Source organism: Neomonachus schauinslandi, chromosome 3 (assembly GCF_002201575.2).
Source record: "Neomonachus schauinslandi chromosome 3, ASM220157v2, whole genome shotgun sequence".
Taxonomy (NCBI): domain Eukaryota; kingdom Metazoa; phylum Chordata; class Mammalia; order Carnivora; family Phocidae; genus Neomonachus; species Neomonachus schauinslandi.
In genome coordinates, this window is record NC_058405.1 from 64,479,033 (window position 1) to 64,499,339 (window position 20,307).

Consider the following 20,307-nt stretch of genomic DNA (forward strand, 5'->3'; position numbering starts at 1 on the left):
GGGTGAAGGAACAAAGAATTTGCCAGGCAATAAGCCTAAAATTTCTAGATGCCAAGGTTCTTTTACCCCTGACTGTACCAGATTATCAAAATTAAATCTCTACTACTTAATAACGGGAAAGGGTATTCCAGTCTCATAAATGTACTTGTAGTATTCCTTTTTCAATGTGGTTTTTTCTTCATTTGTCTTTTTTCTTTCTTTCTTCATAGCTTTCAAAGCAGAAATTCTTTTCATTTTGTTTTGACTCTACATTTAAACACTCAAAATGTACCAGTAGCAAAAGCATTACTTCAATTCCCACTCTTACCCTTCCTAGAAAATAATTCTGTTTTATACTCTGAGCATTCTGTTATTGAATTAAACAAATTTTCCTTAGGATTTACACTAGATATGGAAAAAGAATGAAGATAATGTGAGGAGCAAAACAAAATGTCTTCTGCTCTTACTGATTTCAATTATGTAATAATAACATACGCAAATCCAGTATCAGGCCAGCTCAGCACTATTTTAAAGATTTAGTTGGAATAGCTATGATTCAACATGGCATAAATTCCAGTATGGAAGTATACAATCTTGTATATATTTTAAAATAAATTAAAGAATCATTATGGGCTCTATTCATCAGAAATGTTATGTCATCTTTCTCCCTAAAGTTGTATATCTGCACTACATTTCTTTCCCTTTCCTACTTTACCCATGATAGGTCCACTACTTTCTATCAATGCCAATGCAATATTTTGCTTAAATGAGCCAAAATCTTATAGTTCCTTTATTTTCCTCTAATAAAATTGGATCTGCATTCACAGAAAAGAAGTTACATTTTATGAAATTATGCAAGTCTAGTAAACCTTGTCTATCTACTCAAAGCTCTTGAAACAGCTCTGAGATTTACATTCCAATGCCAGATGTTTCTTTAACTCCTGCCCAGATGGGCATGCTGCTATTTAGAAGTGTACTTCAAATAGAGGTAGAGAGTAATTAAAACTAAGATGCCATTTTTATGTTCCTTGATTGACTTGTCTCTAAAACTTCTTTAATTTCCTTGCTACATATTATTCTTGTCCCCAGAATATCATACATTTTAATTGTACGGGGGAAAAATGCTCTGTAGTATACGTTGCCAAAGATATAACATTTGAGGCACAGCAGAATAAAATCAGTATTTAATCCTCAGTCTGGGACCTGTCAAAATTATTTAATTCTTCAGGCAAGCAAGATTGAAAGAAAACTTCCAACCAACTAAACATCCTACACTTCAGGTTCCTTAATAAGAAGTAAAAATTTAAGCTAAAAGTAATTACCCCATTTTGATAGTAGCAGCAGAGACCTCTGTGGATTTGGCCTTCATGGAAAGGTTCCTCTGTGGCAAGACCACTTGTGGGATCAGTAATTGGATGCCTACATTTGATATATTTTAGAGCTTCATAATTTAAGATTTCAAAATAAAAAATTTGATACGACTGAAACATAGTCACAATTAAGATCTATAACCCATATGAATTTTAAAAAGTTGATATTTCAGAAGCCTGAGGTGAGAATGTGACAGAAACCCAAACTGTGCTAACATCTCACCTCTAATGTGTCAACACAACCTGTTGTGATTGCACAGTTAGTTTTAGCACAGCCCCACTATCTAATGGAGCTATCTTTTAAGGCTTCTAATTAGAAATGACAAAAAGCCAGTAGCCCTTGTTGTAGGCTCCAGAGGCACATTTCCAGCTAGTCTCTACAACCAAAAGCCAAACAGTTTGCTATTTTAAAGAAATTTTGCATATTATTGTTTTAGTTGGGTGAATGACACACATTTAAAACACATAGTTTTAAATTTTAAAGAAATGATCATGATGGGGGGGCGACTGGGTGGCTCAGTCGGTTAAATGTCTGCCTTCGGCTCGCCTTCGGGTTGGGTCATAATCCCAGGGTCCTGGGATCAAGGCCTTGTCAGGCTCCCTGCTCAGCGGGGAGTCCGCTTCTTATTCTCCTCCTGCCCCTCCCCTGCTCGTGCTCTCTCTCTCTCTCTCTCTCTCACTCTCACTCACTCTCTCTCTCAAATAAATAAAATCTTAAAAAAAATGATCATGATATTAAAGCTGAAAATTAAAGACATTTTAGCCGATAACTTAAATACTGATCATATCATGTTTGTTGCATAGAGCTCATAGTTGGCTGGCTGAAATTTATTTTTACTTTTAATTATTCTGAACTATTTTTCATATTTTCCTTTCTATATCACTGTTATCAGATGCATGAAAAAATATTTTGATTTGTCTTTCAATTTTTTCTTTTGAGAAAGAATCCAACAATGCAATTTAAGATATTATGAATTGCATGAAATTAATCATGTTTGTCTTCTGTTGCTATGCAGCCAATATTTTCAAGAAGTACAAAAGAAGGTAAAGAGCTTTAGTGGTGCAGTTCAAAATTACAGATTTCTAGATAGCATTCCTCACTTAGTGTGTATATATTTCACTGGAACAAACCCAAGTCACTGGACTTCAGAGTACACCATCTGGACACGAGAAGATAAATAGATAATGTACCATGAATATTTCCTGTATCTGACTGCCTGAACATATTACCACAACTTATACCTCAGTACCTAACAAAAATTAAAAAAAAAAAAGAGGACAACTTTGTTCAGGTTGTTTTTATGTAAATGTCATTTATATTCCACTTTCTATACTTTCAGCAACTAAAATTATAACCAAAGTTGTGGAACCAAAAATTAAAGTGATTGAAGGCAGTCTTCAGCCTATTATCAAAACTGAAGGTAAAAATCATGGTTCCTTTTATTGTGAAAAAAAATCCAAATAATAGACTGATTTCTATGAATGTATCTACATTCTTTTTGAAACTAACATGCTAAATATTTCTGTATCAATGGCATGCTCCTGTAATTGTAGAATGCGGAATGCAAATTATTTAGCAGAGTAGATGGTGCATTCCTAATACTTTCAGTACATTTGCTTGTATTTGATTTCATTTGAACCTAATTGGCCATTGCATTAGCACTAGTACCCAGATAAAAAAATAAGTAAACAAACAAACAAATCCTGAGCTTTTTTTTTTTTTAATTGCAGTTGACTCCTTCAGAGTATTTTTTTGTAGGTTTATCTCCAATCTCCCCACATGATGTCTTGTTTACTCTTCCAAAAAGTACAGGCATTTTTCATTCAACAACCTAAGAGAGCATTGAAGCTATACATTGATGAAAGCTTTTAAAATTACAACCACGTGTGGTATATTTTTAAATTAGACCACCAGAAACAGAAGAGGGAGTAAGTAGCTGGTGCAGTGAGTCAAACCTTAGAATTCTTAATTGCAGTCCTGAACTTCTACCTTTACTGACTATGTTAGCCAACTCCATCCAACATCTTTGATGCCACCTTCATTTCATTTATTTTAATTATTACCAAGGGTCAGACCTTAAGAATGATTTGTTTTTATGTCTAAGCATCTTAATGGGGTGACTTGCCACAGAGAAAACACTTAAGTTTTCTTCTTTATTCTGTAAGAAGGAGAGAAACGGTCTTCCAAAAAAGGAAAAAAATCATATTTTCAGTTGAATCTCAAAAAAACTCTTATTTTAATTTTTTTTATTTTTATATTTCTTCTCATTCTCTGAAGTGAGATGGCAATTTCTTGAATATTTTTATCTATTCCTTTAAAGGCAAGCCATGATTTATATCTAGATATTGGAAACTTGTATGCAGAAGTTTATTTCCTAGCATATTTTTATTTCTTCTTGAGACCTAAAATTGATGTAGTCTTTGAAATCTGTGCTTATTAAAAAAAAATACTCTACCTATGGTCATTGGATTGCTTTTGTATTTGGATGAGAATTTGGTGTCCTAAGAAATTAAATCATAGAAATGTTTTGTTGACAAAATGCTTTTTGATCATTTTAATAAAAAATGATCAAATGATCCTTGGTAATACACTTGATTTTAACATTCCTGTACTGTTTTTAAAATTAGATCCCCTAAAATTTTGTATAATCACTTGTACACAGCTTCTATAATCAAAATCATTCACATGTGCTATTCTTGTTTTCAAAGATTCCTACCTTTTCTTTCAAGCTTCTTCATTCAACCCATTTATCTTCCCAATCTTTGTCAGTGGGAATCAACTGTATTAATCTTTCTTCAATTAGGAACACAGTGAAGCATCAAATCTACCTGGGTTCTGCCTATAAAGGGAACAAGGATGAAAAATGGGGTCATGTCACCTATGTGTTAAAAACTCTTCAGTTCAAAAATTCAGAAGTTTTACTTCTGTGTAACATCCTGAAGGAAACATAAATACTGTGGCAGCCATTTACAATTGTCCAGCTTTAAGTTTGCTACTGGTTTTTCCTTCTCATTGAGCTTTTGCGGTCCATTGATGATTCTTGAATTCCCTCTAAGTGTATTAGGCTCCAAAACACAATTTTAAGATATTTCTTATAAAATGTTAACCTTAACCAGATCATAGAATTAAGAATTAATCCACTGAAATTCATTTCAACAAATACTTAATGAGCATCTTACTATTGTGCTGGGCACTCTCCTAGGTGCAGGGAGTAAGTATGAAAAAAAGATTTGATAAAAACTCCTGCCTTCATAAAGCATAATGATAGAGGGTGTTTCTGAAATTTCAGTTTAGGCCCTTCCAAAGAAATGTCGATTTGGATATTTTATTAACTCATTTCTTGTTCTTAAACTCCGTAAAGGTATTTTCCTTTTGAAATTTCTAAACCTTAAAAACCGGGCCTTGCATTTGATACTCAATATCCCTTGATCCCATAGATCAAATATTATGGTATGAAGCACTCCCTATTTGAAAGAACAATTGTTTTCACTATTTTAGATTGTTTTAGACTAATTCTGGGTAATGGTGTACATTAACAATTTCTGGACAAGCAAATAAATCCTCTCAAAGATAAGCAAATATAGTGATATTCAACTGTTGAAGGGTGTTACAGTATGAGTTAAATGTACTGAACTTTACTTTTCTTCTCTATGAAATAGTCTTGGTTGACTAATGTAGTAATCAGCTTTCTAACATTCAAAATGATTTTCTCTGGGAGTGAAATCATTTTGTAAGTCAAATGCAACACTTGTTTAACTCTTGCATTTGAAGGACTATTTAATTATTAATTAGTAAATTTTTGCATCATTTTCGTATATAAGGTAAGTACTCAAATCCCTTTTCCCATAAAATCTGAAATTCAGTGTCTTTATAGGCATAAAGTTGAGATTTTTTAATGTTTCAGTCTTATGCCCATTTGATAGAAAGTGGACAATACTGAGTAATTAAAAATTAAATTAAATTTAATAAGGAAGGAGTAATTGATGATACCAGTATAGTCAAGTAAGATCTACACTAGTTATCATTAGAACAACTCATTTTCATACATACTGTATGATTCATAAAGTACATAATACCTTGTGTGATCCTACTTTATGACTACAAATAAATGGATGGACTTATGCTAAATGCTAAAACAGATGAAAGTTAATTTTAGCAGCACCCCAATAGACTGAGTCATTTGTTCTCATAAATACTGCCTAATTTATAGACAATGGGAAATGTTTAAAACTGATTTCATAAAGCCTGAAACCACTTTGACGTTTGAATAACAACAAATGTTGAAATAAATTTCCTGTTCTGCTGAAGTTAAAGAACTGCTTTAACATGATAATTTGTCTCCTAAAATAATACCTCAGGACCCACAATGACAAAGGTCAAAATTGAAGGTGAACCTGAGTTCAGACTGATTAAAGAAGGTGAAACAGTAACTGAAGTGATCCATGGAGGTGCGTTATATGTATTTCTAAAGCCTAGTTAGGATCACTGTGATTATTTTGAAACAGTGTTGGTTAAATATATTGAACATCTGATGTTTTCTGTTGGCTTTTGTTTTATATAAATTGTGGGAATATTCATCTCACAGGCTCATCCTGTTAGGTGTTGCGGTTTTTTGTTTTTTAATTTTTCTTAATTTTTTTCCAGTCAAATAAAATACAATTTACCTTTAGTGAAGTTAGAGTAATTTAACCTACTTGGCATTAATTTACCCATTAAGTCACCAGGTCCAACAAAACCGTCATTACTGTGCATACGCCAGAGATGATTATGAAATAGAATAACAATAATGTCAATACAAAGTAATCTAGTGGACTTAGAAGAAAAAAATGGCCATTGTGTTAAGATTGACTAATAAATCACTGCTGAGACTGAATATAGGGCTCCCACTCTAATGATGTAGAATTCCCTGGATTCTCACTAAATAAAAAACAAGTATGACAGTAAGACACGGAGAGTTAACTTGCCAGCTGGCTCTCTCCCTCACCCAAGATTCAGGACATAACTCTACCATTTAGACATTTGTTGATCTGACTCTGTTTGAGATATGTCCCCAAAATGATTAGGATTGAATTCTAAGCCGTATTGCTTTGAGAACTATATTTAATCATTAAAATGTCTAGCTTATGTATCCATAAAGGGATACATCAAATGCGTTTTTCTCCCTCTACTTTTAGAGCCAATTATTAAAAAATACACCAAAATCATTGATGGAGTGCCTGTGGAAATAACTGAAAAAGAGACAAGGGAAGAACGAATCATTACAGGTAATCTTTGATTCCATATATGGAACTATGCCTGAATTATAAAGGTAAAACCATAGTAAATCTTAAAATAGCTCTCTCTGTAAGAATCATGAGAGAAATCGACTAAGTCATTTTCATGATGGTTACTAAAGTTATCTCTTTTGGGCAGAAATAATATTATTCTTAAATATGCAATCTATGTTTTTCTCTGAATTGGAATTTGTGGACAAATCTATAAGCATGTGTTTTTACTATGCAGATTCATACATGTTATATAATATTTTCACTTAACTATGTATTAATGAGTTAATAAATCCTAGAAGAAAAACCATTCCCTCCTTTGATTTTCTGTTTAGCTTAAGGTCTACACATCTACATACCAAAATATATACAAGTTTGTATAAGACAACTGATCTCTAATTTTAGTAAACCTCTGTGTCAGTCTCCCACCAATGAATTAGTCTAAAATTCCGAATTCAGCTATTTTACAAGTATTTGTTTAAATGAGCAGTCAGCAACTATGGCCTGTACCACCCACTTATGTAAAGTTCTATTGGAACCCAGTGTGACCATCCCTTCATTTAATGTCTATAACTGTTTTACCCTACAGTGACTATTTGAATCTCTGCAACACAAGTCATATGGCCTATAAAGTCTAAAATACTTACTATCTGGCCCTTTAGAGTGGAAGTTTGCTTACCATAGTTTTAGACCTTTTTAAAAAAAATTTTCTTTCAGGTCCTGAAATAAAATATACTAGGATTTCTACTGGTGGTGGAGAAACAGAAGAAACTCTGAAGAAATTGTTGCAAGAAGGTCAGCATGTCTAGAAACCTCAGAATGTGACTTTACCTAAGCTATCTGTTTCAAAGTCTAAAATAATCTTTGAGGCCTTTTACATATTTTCTACTCTATATCATTCTTTTGTTCAAATTCCATGCCAACATATGAAAAATGTTCAAAGATAAAGAATGAAACTCAAATGACAGTCATGTTGATTGTTTTGTTAATATATCTGTTATATATTGTTCAATAGCTTTAGAAAATTGGCTTATCGAAACAGCACTAAAACTAGAGAAAGATCAAGTGTTGGTCTGGAATTCATTGTTAGCCAGATGCCATTATATATCACATCAAGTGTCCTGTGCTTTTATTACATAAACCAATTTCTGCTATAAACGTGTATCCTCTCAGAGGTCACCAAGGTCACCAAATTCATTGAAGGTGGTGATGGTCATTTATTTGAAGATGAAGAAATTAAAAGACTGCTTCAGGGAGGTTAGTAAAAGGGAAACGACTAACCCACTTAACAGGTTCTGGAGACTGAGTTCTTCAACTTTTTAAAGACTGAGCATTCAGGTTTTTCTTTTAGTAAGGTTAGAAAAAGACAACATGGTGTGTTGTCTTAAGAGATTGATTGGTTCGTAGTTTAAGTAATAATAATGAACAAATGATTACTAGTTTAAACAGTCTTTAAAAAGTTCTATGATATAAAACTTGGGGAGCAATGAATATTTTTTTTCTTTGATACAGATAATCAAAGGATATTTTAAGTATCTGACAGGGGAATACTTTTTAAATTTGTAGTTGTTTAAAGAAGCCGAAATTGACATATTATATTAAAAAAATATATTCACTGCCCCCAGAACAATAATAAAAGGCATGTTTATGGATTTTTTAAAGTGCATACATCTAGCAAAAAAAAAAAATAGTGCATTTAGTAACTTTCTTTTCCAAACTACATTCCTGAGAATGGATATCTGTTTCTTCTAACAGTTTGAGTGATAATCTGTAACTGGAGATGGAAATTATTTTGCATATGAAATTAATCTTTAAAGTATGGAATGTTCTCTGTCTATGACATTAAAAGGACCTACTTTTAAAAGCAAAGGAGAAAAAAAAAGAATTCAAAATCTTACACAAACTCTAAATGATAATTATTTGAAGAAACAGTAAATGCTAATAAAATATAATTTGGGTAATTGGCATTTGAATAAATGAACTTCTAGTTCATTTTACTAACAATAAAAGTATTTAGATGACAACTTGCTTCAGAGAAACAAATATTTAAATTATTCAGAAAAATCAAATATGCTTCCTGAAATATACTATGAGTTGAGAAACACAACTACAGTTTGGCATTTATCCAAAATATCATCCAAGATGGCTTTTCTGCTTAAATTTGTATCCCTCTGTTCAAGAAGATGTAAATTCTCTTGGAACCATACATATTATAGGCAATTGTTTCTTTATTCTTTATTTTAACCTAGGTAAAAATCTCTTTATATAGTGTTGAGACTGTTCAGCGATAGTAAAAATAAATTGAACCAATGATTGAATTTCCCCTCAATAGAAAAATATGTGTCTGAAAAGTACAAGATTTCATTTCAGACTGCAGGGAGTGTGCGGCAAAGCCAAAGCCATAAAAGAACCAAGGTTTTCTGTATTATCTCACACAGAATTCACTCAGCCACCCACAAATATTTAACTACTACGAAAACAGGGATTTGAGGGAAGAGGGGAAGAGATTATGAAGATTGAATTGAATTCTTTTTTTTTTAAGTCCTTACCATAGTAAGCAGCTTTGTAGAATGGCAGTGCTTTCTAGAGAATGAATCATTTAGTAGCTGTACCTGTATATACATTGCTTTACTTTATTTAGGCTTAAACTTCAGGTAAGTATGTTTTCTTCTCCTTTAATAAGCCCTGCTTCACAAGTTGATTATAAACAAGGAACTAAGTACATAACAATAACTTCAGGCAAAAGAAAATATATCTGCTACAAGAATATGATATTCTAATTTTAGTTAATGAAATCTTTCTTTAACTCCTGTTTTCTTTTATCCCAGAGGGTGGATTCCTTTAGTTCCCAATATTTGGTTTCTCTACATGTCTATAAAGCATTAATTTCCACAATGCCACATCCTAAGTTTTTATCAAAAACATTTCCAAGGTTTTTTTTTCCCACATAGTAAAGACAATATGAGCAATATAGTTACTAGTATAACTCATATATAGCTAGTATAACTAGTAGAGTTCAGTATAACTACTGAACACTAATTGGACACAGTAGGTTTTTTTCCTAGCCCTGTAAAATCAATGGGCCATCACTGAGTTACAAGTGTCTAGATCCTGAGATACCTATTTACAAAGAAGCTGCTGTGAATAAAGATTACATCATGCAAGACTGGCCTTCCTTCCTTCAGAATATAGATAGTTGATCTCTATCCCAACTACAGTCTTTGTCTCAAAGTTTGGAGTTTTCAATCTAGACTGTTCATAGTGGTACATACAGTACATTCTGATGAACTGAGTGTATTCCTCAATTATTTCAGTCATGACTAGTAACATGGCTAAGTGGTCCTTTCGCTACCAAGATTGTGGTTTATCACTGAAGTGCTTCAGAGCCCTTAACTCAAAAAATGTTCTCATGAAATGCATAGAATTTCACGCTTAGGTAAAGTAATTAAGGGAGAATATCCACCTATAGAGAAAGGAACAAAGAAGATGTCATTTTGGATGGTTTTGACAAATCTGCCAATACAAAATGTAAAGCCTGTGTAGAGAATAGGCATCAGATTGTAGGTCTGGCTTTTGATCTGGGCCCCAACTCAAACTACTTAAGTAAGTTGATTGTTTTTTTGCTTTGGTTTCTTCTTCTGAAAATGAGGATAATGATGTTACTTACGTCTTAATGAGTTAATGTATGGAAAGCGCTTGGAATAATGTTTGACAAATACAAGCTCCCAGTAATGTTAACTATTATCAGTATCATGGCCAATTATATTTACATAGTAAACTTATTAATATAAACTTAAGAAAGTAGTATTTTACACCTAATTTAAATTTCTGAGAGCCATAGCCATATAAATATGCAAAAGTCTTATAAATAATTGGGCTGAAGCACTTTGCATATTTCATGAAACATGGTAGAGAGGGGTATTTGTGTGGGATCATTCATATGACTCATTTATCTTCCCACGTTTTGCTTCCTGAAGCATGACTTGATACTACTCTCATTCATTTTGAGATAGCAGAGAGCCCCTGGGAACAAATCTGACTTTCTGCACTTTATTCAGGCTTTCTTCTAAAGATTTTTTTTTTTGTCACAATTAATACTTCTTATTTTACTAGTACCATAGCAAAATAGTAATAAATTAACAAATTACTGAATTGGGTGTTCATTAAATGGATGCTGACAAGTGTATGAAACAAAATATGAGTGTAAGTGTTTGTTTTGAAATGTAATGTTGTAAATACTTCTGTGACCTTGTTTTAAATTATACAATAACTGTTATTTGGAGTTTAATAAGTCCATTATAAACAATGGTCTTAGTCACTTAAAGATTGAATCCATCTTTTCTTGACTATATTTTATAAGCCATCATTCTGTTACCAAATAAACCTGAAGTTCATGAAAATATATCAGTTGGAGCATATTCCATAATAACCCTATCTCAAACTTTCCCCTATTATCCAATGTAATGAGGTTTTCTACAGTTCTGTATTATAGTATTAACAAGATATTATAAATGGTTATACATCTTATATTTTGTGGGAAAAAACATGTTGGAAATGTGCCACATAGAAACAAACTTATTCAAACATTTTAAAAATGTTTCTAGGTGACATACAGCCAATATACTGTTGGTGGTAGTTTCTTGCTTTACTTTTTAACGGAATTTCAGAGAATTGAAAAAATATATATAATAGAAAAATTTTGACCTGATTATTGGGCATAGATAATATATAAAAGCAAGAAGTCAAAATTCAGAGAAAAAAAATTTTTAAAGGTAAGCAGAAAAATGAAGTCATTGTAGGAACCACATTTACTCTTTGATGTTAAGTATCCAATAGCAGAGTGAAAATGCGAATTAGGTCTTGCTGATGAGTTAAAGAAAAACAAGGAATTGGAAAATATTTTGTAACTATAACAACAAAAAACTGCATAGTTATGAAACACTTGAAATTCTTAAATATGAAAGCTTTTATTGTTTTTAACTAGTTAATATTATAAATGGTCTTATAAGATTAGAGTTAAATTTGGGAGTATGTTGGCACATATTTCCTGAATTGCATAATATTGTGTTTCTAGAGTTACTAGGCCAATGCTATTTGTTGTCCTCGTGTTCTATAAGGTAATTATGAATTAATTTACAAGGAGAATTTTACAGAGGCAGAAGTCTGATATCTCACAAATAGGAATGACTGGAGAAATGACTGGATCTCTCTGAGAAGATACTTCTGCTAAACTTTATGTAATGTTAAATATCCCTTCATCATAAAGCAATGCTTTTTATAAAAAAGGTGAAAACGTCATGTAAGTCACTTACTCTATGCAAAAATGATACATTATATGGGGTTCCAAATGCCATAATTAAACAATGTTTTGCAAATAGTGAGCATTCATTATGATATGTGGAAAACAAATGTCCGTCTTTGGCCAATGAAAAAGTCTCACTGTTCCAAAAGAAAATCTACATGTTTAAGTGAAGCTTATTTTAAAACTTTATACTTTTCTTTACTTACGGTCTCTTGTCTGATGTTAGCCATAATTTCAAGTATTTCTAACTACAACTATTTAATTTTAGACACACCTGTGAGGAAGATACAAGCCAACAAAAGAGTTCAAGGTAAATGTATTGATAGTAATATGCATATGGGACACATGTTTTGTTATGTTAAGAGAAGTCAAAGAATAGGGTTTTAATATATTTTATTGGACTTTGCTGTCTTTTAGGGAGAAAAGTTAGCAAATTTGAGGCAAATTATTTTGATGATAAAAATCAGAAAATAGATTATTCATTCTCTGCACTGTTAGTAAAATCCAAGGATAACAAATGTTAAAGGAAAGGCAATTATACTCATGTAAACTGCTAGATTTTTGGAAGCACCGAGGTAGACTCAAGTAGAGTTAAGTTGAAAAGAAATCTGTGAATATGAGCCAAGAAAAATTTGGTTGCTACCTGAACTCTCTAAAAATGTTATTATTTGAGATCAGGCTACAGTTTGAAACATAAGTAAATTAAAAACTGTACACATATAGAAAGTTATTAATATAATTTTGTACAAAATTTTGATATAACATGTAGATTATACACATGTATGTATCACTCATGCACTATAATTTTCTTCATAATTATACTTATGTGCATTTTCTAATCTTTCACTTAGGTTACCTTGCATCCTGATACATTACATAACAAAGATTTCCTGTGTAGAAATTAGAATAAATTACAAGTTTGGAATTTTTAAAATAATTACATATTAATAGTCAAAAAATTGCAAGGCTTATAAATGCATTATAGGCATATCTGATTTTAAGCCAATCCAATATAGACATTTGAAATAAAAAATCAATTGCATAGATAATTTCTAACTGAAGATTTTATCAGGGATTTCTTCTAAACATCCTAATCCATCCAGATGTTCAAAAGAACTACAATCCTCGAATTATAAATTACTATTTTCATATACTTTCGATCAAAAGATAACCTTGATTTCATCATCATAAACAGAGGATATGACTGAGAAAACATAATCTAATGTTTATTACAATAAGAAATGATGGTCTTTATAGATACAGTCATGCACAGAATATCACATTATTAAATTCTAAAGTTTCATCACATTTACAATCTATGTGTTCTCCCTTCTTCCTATCAGGATCTAGAAGACGATCAAGAGAAGGTCGTTCTCAGTGAAAATCCAGTAACCAGACAACAAAGTTTATACAACCCTAAATGAATAACCTGATCTTAAAGGAAAATTACAAGAGCCACATTGACTTCAGGAAATGAACAACCAGCACAAAAAAGCATTGAACACTTCTGAATACAAATTTCATCTTTTTTTCTCTGAATGAAATTGTAGGGTTAGTCTCCTGTGGGATAGTAACTGAAGGAAATAGAACACCTTACATACAGGTTTTTACATCTTGACATTAAAGATTCTGGCTAACTTTAGAATCCATCAAGGAAAATTCTTGTCAACGTGTTTATTACAACTTAAATTTCACATTCCATTGAGAAGATTGAGCCTTGAATCTAAGAGATCGATAAAATGTATGCAAGCAGGTACCTCTCCATGGGAAGCTAAGTTATAAAAATGGGTGCTCACTATTAAAAAATAACAAAACTTTTACTTCAAAAGGCTTTGCACATTTCTAATACAATGTGGGTTTACCAGTAAATTATGCTATTTCTACAACTAATTTTGTACTCTTGAAATGTTTGTCATATGCTTTTTGCAATACATATTTCTATCTCAAACATTTCAATAAGACATTTTTTTCAGTTATAAACAGAATTACTTTAAATTGGGTAGTTCAGAAAACTCAAGGTTTAAATTAATAAGTGGTTTGGACTTGGGAACAGGACTTTATACCTCTTTTTTATAACAAATACTCATTAAAGGGAATTGAATGAATTTAGTGTTTCTTGAATTTTTAAAACTATTATGTTATATAAAGAATCATTACACAATGAAACAATCATTAAGCCTCAACTGAGTGCCTAATATAATCCTAGAACCATGCTAAATTGTGAGGATCCAAAACATGAATCAGACAGTTACTGTTCTCAAAGAGTAAAGAGACAAATCACCAATAATTCACAATGCACCATGAGCTATAGTAGAAGAATAAAAAGTACTACACAAACACCAATACAGCAATCAATTTTTCCTAGGCTTTTGCTAGATATAGGGAAAGCCCCAGAGATGCCCTTAACTAAGAGAAGTAATGTGAGTGTCCATTGTATAGCAAAAGAGGGGAAGAAAAATACTTGTTTGCAGAGAATGGTAAAGAGATCAGTTGATCTAGTCAGATCTCAACAAGTATCATCCTCACTTGGTCTAATTGAAATAAAAGCAATCAGGGAACAGAATCCATACTGATGAGAAGCTGAGTGGTGACGGTGTAATAAAACTGTACCATGCTTATAAAACTGAGGAAGGCCAAACTGAAGATACCAGTCTGGATCAGAGATGTCCAGCTTGGATTGGAGACTCGGTACTAAAGTACCACTAAAGGATCTGGAAATTTTTTTGAGTAGGTGAAAGCATTGGGTCTTTGAGATGCAGTTGGGATGAGGAAGTAAAATAGAAAATTCTGGCAGTGACTCTTACTGAGGAAGTGCTCAATAGTCTTGGTTTTCCAGAATGTTTTCTAGTCTGAAACAGTGGTGAGATTTATGTATAGCATTTAAAGCCCTTGCCAGGAAGCAAAATGCCCTAGCTGCTCAGTACTCATCTAGAGCATTTAGGACTTCAATCTCAACTGGACAGAGTGTGGCCATTATCATCTCAAAGTGATTCAGAGAAGATGGTTATATAAGGTGGTACTGGTAGAATATACTACACCATCATCAACAAAGATGACTATTCCAGACAGTATGTTGTTCATGATCCTCTAGAAGATCCCAATATAATTACATAGAACAAATAGTAGGTCAGCTTATACATTTAGCCCCCTTTAGGGTTTTCATTTGATGATGAGCCCGGTGTACCTGAGTTGGACTTTGATTATGATAGTCCGGGACAATAGGAATGAGGTTAAAGTCTTTTTAAAGACTGCTAACTTTAATGCCCTGCCTTTTTTTTTTTTTTAATTGAACCAAAGGAGAAAAAAGAAATCAGTTTTGGTTAGTACACATACAAAAATCTAGCAAAACTCTCTGGTAAAGAACACAGTCTTTCAAATGATACATGTAAATATATTTAAAGATGAAATTTAAAGAATTATTAATAAAAGATAAATAATACAAATTAAAAAAACAAGATTTAAAATATATGAAAATAAAAAAATAATTTGTTTTCACAATTGTGCTGACTCTGTACTACCTGATTTCAGTTCTTTCTAATCATCCTCTACCTAAGTGGCATATAGGTTTGAGCACACTGAACTTAAGACTGCAGTTTCAAATAAGCCTTCCTAACAGTCTCCAAGAAACCACCGATCTACTTTCTGTCACTCTAGATAATGGCATTTTCTAGACTTTTATATAAATTGAATCACACGGTGTGCATGGCTCCTTCTTTGGCTTTCCTTTCTTTGGGATTCTATGTAGGAGTGGAATGATAGGACCACACAGAAAGTATATGATTAACGTTTTAGGAAAATGCCCAACAATACTCCAAAGGAGTTCTACTATTTTAAATTCCCACCAGAAGTATATGGGAGTTCCAATTTCTCTTGCCAACACTTGATATGGACAATCTTTTTAATTTTACCTATTCTACTGGGTGTGTAGTGGTAACTCATTGTAGTTTTAATTTGCATCTCCCTGATGTATGCCTTTCATGTGCTTATTTGACATTTGTATATATTCTGTGAAGTGTCTGTTCAAATCTTCTGCTGATTTTTAATTGGTTTGGTTTTTTATTATTAAGTGTTGAGAGTTCCATATATATATATACAGCTTATATAGCTCTATTAGCTATATAAGATGCAAATATTTTCTCCCAGTATGTGGCTTATCTTTTCATTCTCTTAGTAGTGTTTTTGAAGATAACAAAGTTGAATTTATCTTATTTTTTTCTTCTATGGATTATGCTTTTGGTGTCATATCTAAGAAATCTTTTATTAACCAAAGTTCACAAAAAATTCTAATCTGTTTTCCTTTAGAAGCCCTATTAGATTTAGGTTTTACACTGAGGTATATAATTCATTTTGAATTAATTTTTGTTAATGGTACAAGGTATGGATCAAAGTTGTTTTTCCCCCCTATAGATAGCCAATTATGCTAGCACCATTCTCTAAAAAGACTATTGTCTATTGATACACCTTTATATCTTTGTCAAAATTCTATATATTTATGAATCTATTTCTGTTTCTCTTCTTTCTATTCTGTTCTATTAATCTATTTCTCTCTTGTAATTGAAACACCATACTAACTAGATTAGTGTAGTTTTAAATATATCATGAAATCAGGTAAGGTTAGTAAATTTTGCTTATCTTTTTTCAAAGTTGATTTGGGTATTTTAAGTTACTTGCATTTACACATGAATTTTTAAATCAGTTTGTCAATCTCTACAAAAAATTAAGGTATCTGCTTAACTTTGAATTGAGATTGTATTGAATATATGGGTCAGTTTGAGGATAATTAAAATATGCAATACTGAGTCTTCAAACCATGAACAAAATACATCTCTCAGTTTATATAGCTCTTCCTTAGTTACATTACCAATATTTTGTTATTTTGAGTGTACAGATCTTGCACCTCTTTTGGTAGATTCTCCATAAGTACTTAATAATTAATTTTTGTGGTTTACCAATGGCATGGATTTTATTTCAATTGCTCATGGTTTATTTTCTGTGTATTGATTTGTATTTAACAACTTTATTAAACTCACTTACTAATTCTAGTAACTTTTTATAGATTACATCATATTTTCTACATTGATAATCATGTTGTGTGCAAATGAAGACAACTTTACTTCTTTTGCAATCTGGATGCCTTTGATGTTTTCTTGTCTAATTTCATTGGTTGATATTGAATAGTAGTATAATGTTGAATACAAGTGGTAAGAGTGACCATTCTTTTCTTCATGATCTTAAAGGGAAAACATTCATCCAGTTTTTTAACCATAAGTATGATGTTTAATTTGATGTTAGCACCACTGTTTTCTGTTTTCTCATAGACATCCATTACCAGGTTGACAAAAGCACTTTCTATTCCAAATTTGCTGAGAACTTTTTATCAGGAATGAATTTTGGATTTTACCAAATGATTTTTCTGTACCTTTTGATATGATCATGAGGGTTTTCTTTTTTAGTTTGTTAATATGGTAAATTATATGGATTTAATTTTGAATATTAAATCCTCATCCCATTTATTTTATTCATTCTAGGATGAATTCCACTTAGTCATGACATATTCAGTTTGTGAAATTGTGTTAAGCATTTTTACATGTATGTTCATGAAAGATACTTGTATATCATTTTCTTTTTCTAGATTACATCATTTTTCTTTTTTTTTAAATTTTTTAATTCTTATGTTAATCCCCATACATTACATCATTAGATTTAGATGTAGTGTTCCATGATTCATTGTTTGTGCATAACACCCTGTGCTCCATGCAGAATATGCCCTCCTCAATACCCATCACCTGGCTAACCCATCCTCCCACCCCCCTCCCCTCTAGAAACCGCACTTTGTTTTTCAGAGTCCATCGTCTCTCATGGTTCATCTACCCCTCCATTTTCCCCCCCTTCATTCTTCCCCTCCTGCTACCTTCTTCTTCTTCTTTTTTTTTTTTTCTTAACATATATTGCATTATTTGTTTCAGAGGTACAGATCTGAGATTCAACAGTCTTGCACAATTCACAGCGCTTACCAGAGCACATACCCTCCCCAGTGTCTATTACCCAGTCACCCCTCCCTCCCACCCCACCCCCCACTCCAGCAACCCTCAGTTTGTTTCCTGCGATTAAGAATTCCTCATATCAGTGAGGTCATATGATACATGTCTTTCTCTGTTTGACTTATTTCGCTCAACATAATACCCTCCAGTTCCATCCACGTCGTTGCAAATGGCAAGATCTCATTCCTTTTGATGGCTGCATAATATTCCATTGCGTATATATACCACATCTTCTTTATCCATTCATCTGTTGATGGACATCTTGGCTCTTTCCACAGTTTGGCTATTGTGGACATTGCTGCTATAAACATCCGGGTGCACGTACCCTTTTGGATCCCTACTTTTGTATCTTTGGGGTAAATACCCAGTAGTGCAATTGCTGGGTCATAGGGTAGCTCTATTTCAACTTTTTGAGGAACCTCCATACTGTTTTCCAGAGTGGCTGCACCAGCTTGCCTTCCCACCAACAGTGTAGGAGGGTTCCCCTTTCTCCGCATCCCCGCCAACATCTGTCATTTCCCGACATGTTAATTTTAGCCATTCTGACTGGTGTGAGGTGGTATCTCCTTGAGGTTGTGATTTGGATTTCCCTGATGCCGAGCGATATTGAGCACTTTTTCATGTGTCTGTTGGCCATTTGGATGTCTTCTTTGGAAAAATGTCTGTTCATGTCTTCTGCCCATTTCTTGATTGGATTCTTTGTTCTTTGGGTGTTGACTTTGATGAGTTCTTTATAGATTTGGATACTAGCCCTTTATCTGATATGTCATTTGCAAATATCTTCTCCCATTCTGTCGGTTGTCTTTTGGTTTTGTTGACTGTTTCCTTTGCTTTGCAAAAGGTTTTATCTTGATGAAGTCCCAAGAGTTCATTTTTGCCCTTGCTTCCCTTGCCTTTGGCGATGTTTCTAGGAAGAAGTTGCTGCGGCTGAGGTCAAAGAGGTTGCTGCCTGTGTTCTCCTTTAGGACTTTGATGGACTCCTGTCTCACAATGAGGTCTTTCACCCATTTGGAGTCTATTTTTGTGTGTGGTGTAAGGAAATGGTCCAGTTTCATTCTTCTGCATGTGGCTATCCAATTTTCCCAACACCATTTGTTGAAGAGACTGTCTTTTTTCCACTGGACATTCTTTCCTGCTTTGTCGAAGATTAGTTGACCATAGAGTTGAGGGTCCATTTCTGGGCTCTCTATTCTGTTCCATTGATCTATGTGTCTGTTTTTGTGCCAGTACCATGCTGTCTTGATGATGACAGCTTTGTAATAGAGCTTGAAGTCTGCAATTGTGATGCTGCCAGCTTTGCTTTTCTTTTTCAACATTCCTCTGGCTATGTGGGGTCTTTTCTGGTTCCATACGAATTTTAGGATTATTTGTTCCATTTCTTTGAAAAAAGTGGATGGTATATTGATGGGCATTGCATTGAATGTGTAGATTACTCTAGGTAGCATTGACATCTTCACAATATTTGTTCTTCCAATCCATGAGCATGGAACATTTTTCCATTTCTTTGTGTCTTCCTCAATTTCTTTCATGAGTATTTTATAGTTTTCTGAGTACAGATTCTTTGCCTTTTTGGTTACACTTATTCCTAGGTATCTTATGGTTTTGGGTGCAGTTGTAAATGGGATCGACTCCTTAATTTCTCTTTCTTCTGTCTTGTTGTTGGTGTATAGGAATGCCACTGATTTCTGTGCATTGATTTTATATCCTGTTACTTTACTGAATTCCTGTATGAGTTCTAGCAGTTTTGGGGTGGAGTCTTTTGGGTTTTCCACATAAAGTATCATATCATCTGCAAAGAGTGAGAGTTTGACTTCTTCTTTGCCAATTTGGATGTCTTTTATTTCTCTTTGTTGTCTGATTGCTGTGGCTAGGACTTCCAATACTATGTTGAATAGCAGTGGTGATAGTGGACATCCCTGCCATGTTCCTGACCTTAGGGGGAAAGCTCTCAGTTTTCCCCCATTGAGAATGATATTTGCTGGAGGTTTTTCATAGATGGCTTTTATGATATTGAGGTATGTACCCTCTATGCCTATACTCTGAAGAGTTTTGATCAAGAAAGGATGCTGTACTTTTTCAAATGCTTTTTTGCATCTATTGAGAGGATCATATGATTCTTGTTCTTTCTTTTGTTAATGTATTGTATCACATTGATTGATTTGTGGATGTTAAGCCAACCTTGCAGCCCAGGGATAAATCCCACTTGGTCGTGGTGAATAATCCTTTTAATGTACTGTTGGATCCTATTGGCTAGTATTTTGGTGAGAATTTTTGCATCCATGTTCATCAGGGATATTGGTCTGTAATTCTCCTTTTTGATGGGGTCTTTGTCTGGTTTTGGGATCAAGGT

General features: G+C 33.0%; 1 protein-coding gene across 8 annotated transcripts in view; it reads left to right on the forward strand.

Moving 5' to 3' along the window:
* The window catches only part of POSTN (periostin), a 33,888-nt gene extending 19,867 nt beyond the window's left edge, over positions 1-14,021 (forward strand). Inside the window, exons 17-23 of one of the 8 annotated variants that reach the window (XM_021678350.1) lie at positions 2,690-2,770; positions 5,709-5,798; positions 6,525-6,614; positions 7,332-7,409; positions 7,788-7,871; positions 12,185-12,226; positions 13,260-14,021. In XM_021678350.1, coding sequence (XP_021534025.1) covers positions 2,690-2,770; positions 5,709-5,798; positions 6,525-6,614; positions 7,332-7,409; positions 7,788-7,871; positions 12,185-12,226; positions 13,260-13,297 — 503 coding nt within the window. In that variant the 3' untranslated portion in view covers positions 13,298-14,021. The remainder of the gene's footprint in view (positions 1-2,689; positions 2,771-5,708; positions 5,799-6,524; positions 6,615-7,331; positions 7,410-7,787; positions 7,872-12,184; positions 12,227-13,259) is intronic. The other 7 variants (XM_021678352.2, XM_021678351.2, XM_021678355.2 and 4 more) reach the window with 7 other exon arrangements.
* Positions 14,022-20,307: the final 6,286 nt, after the last annotated feature.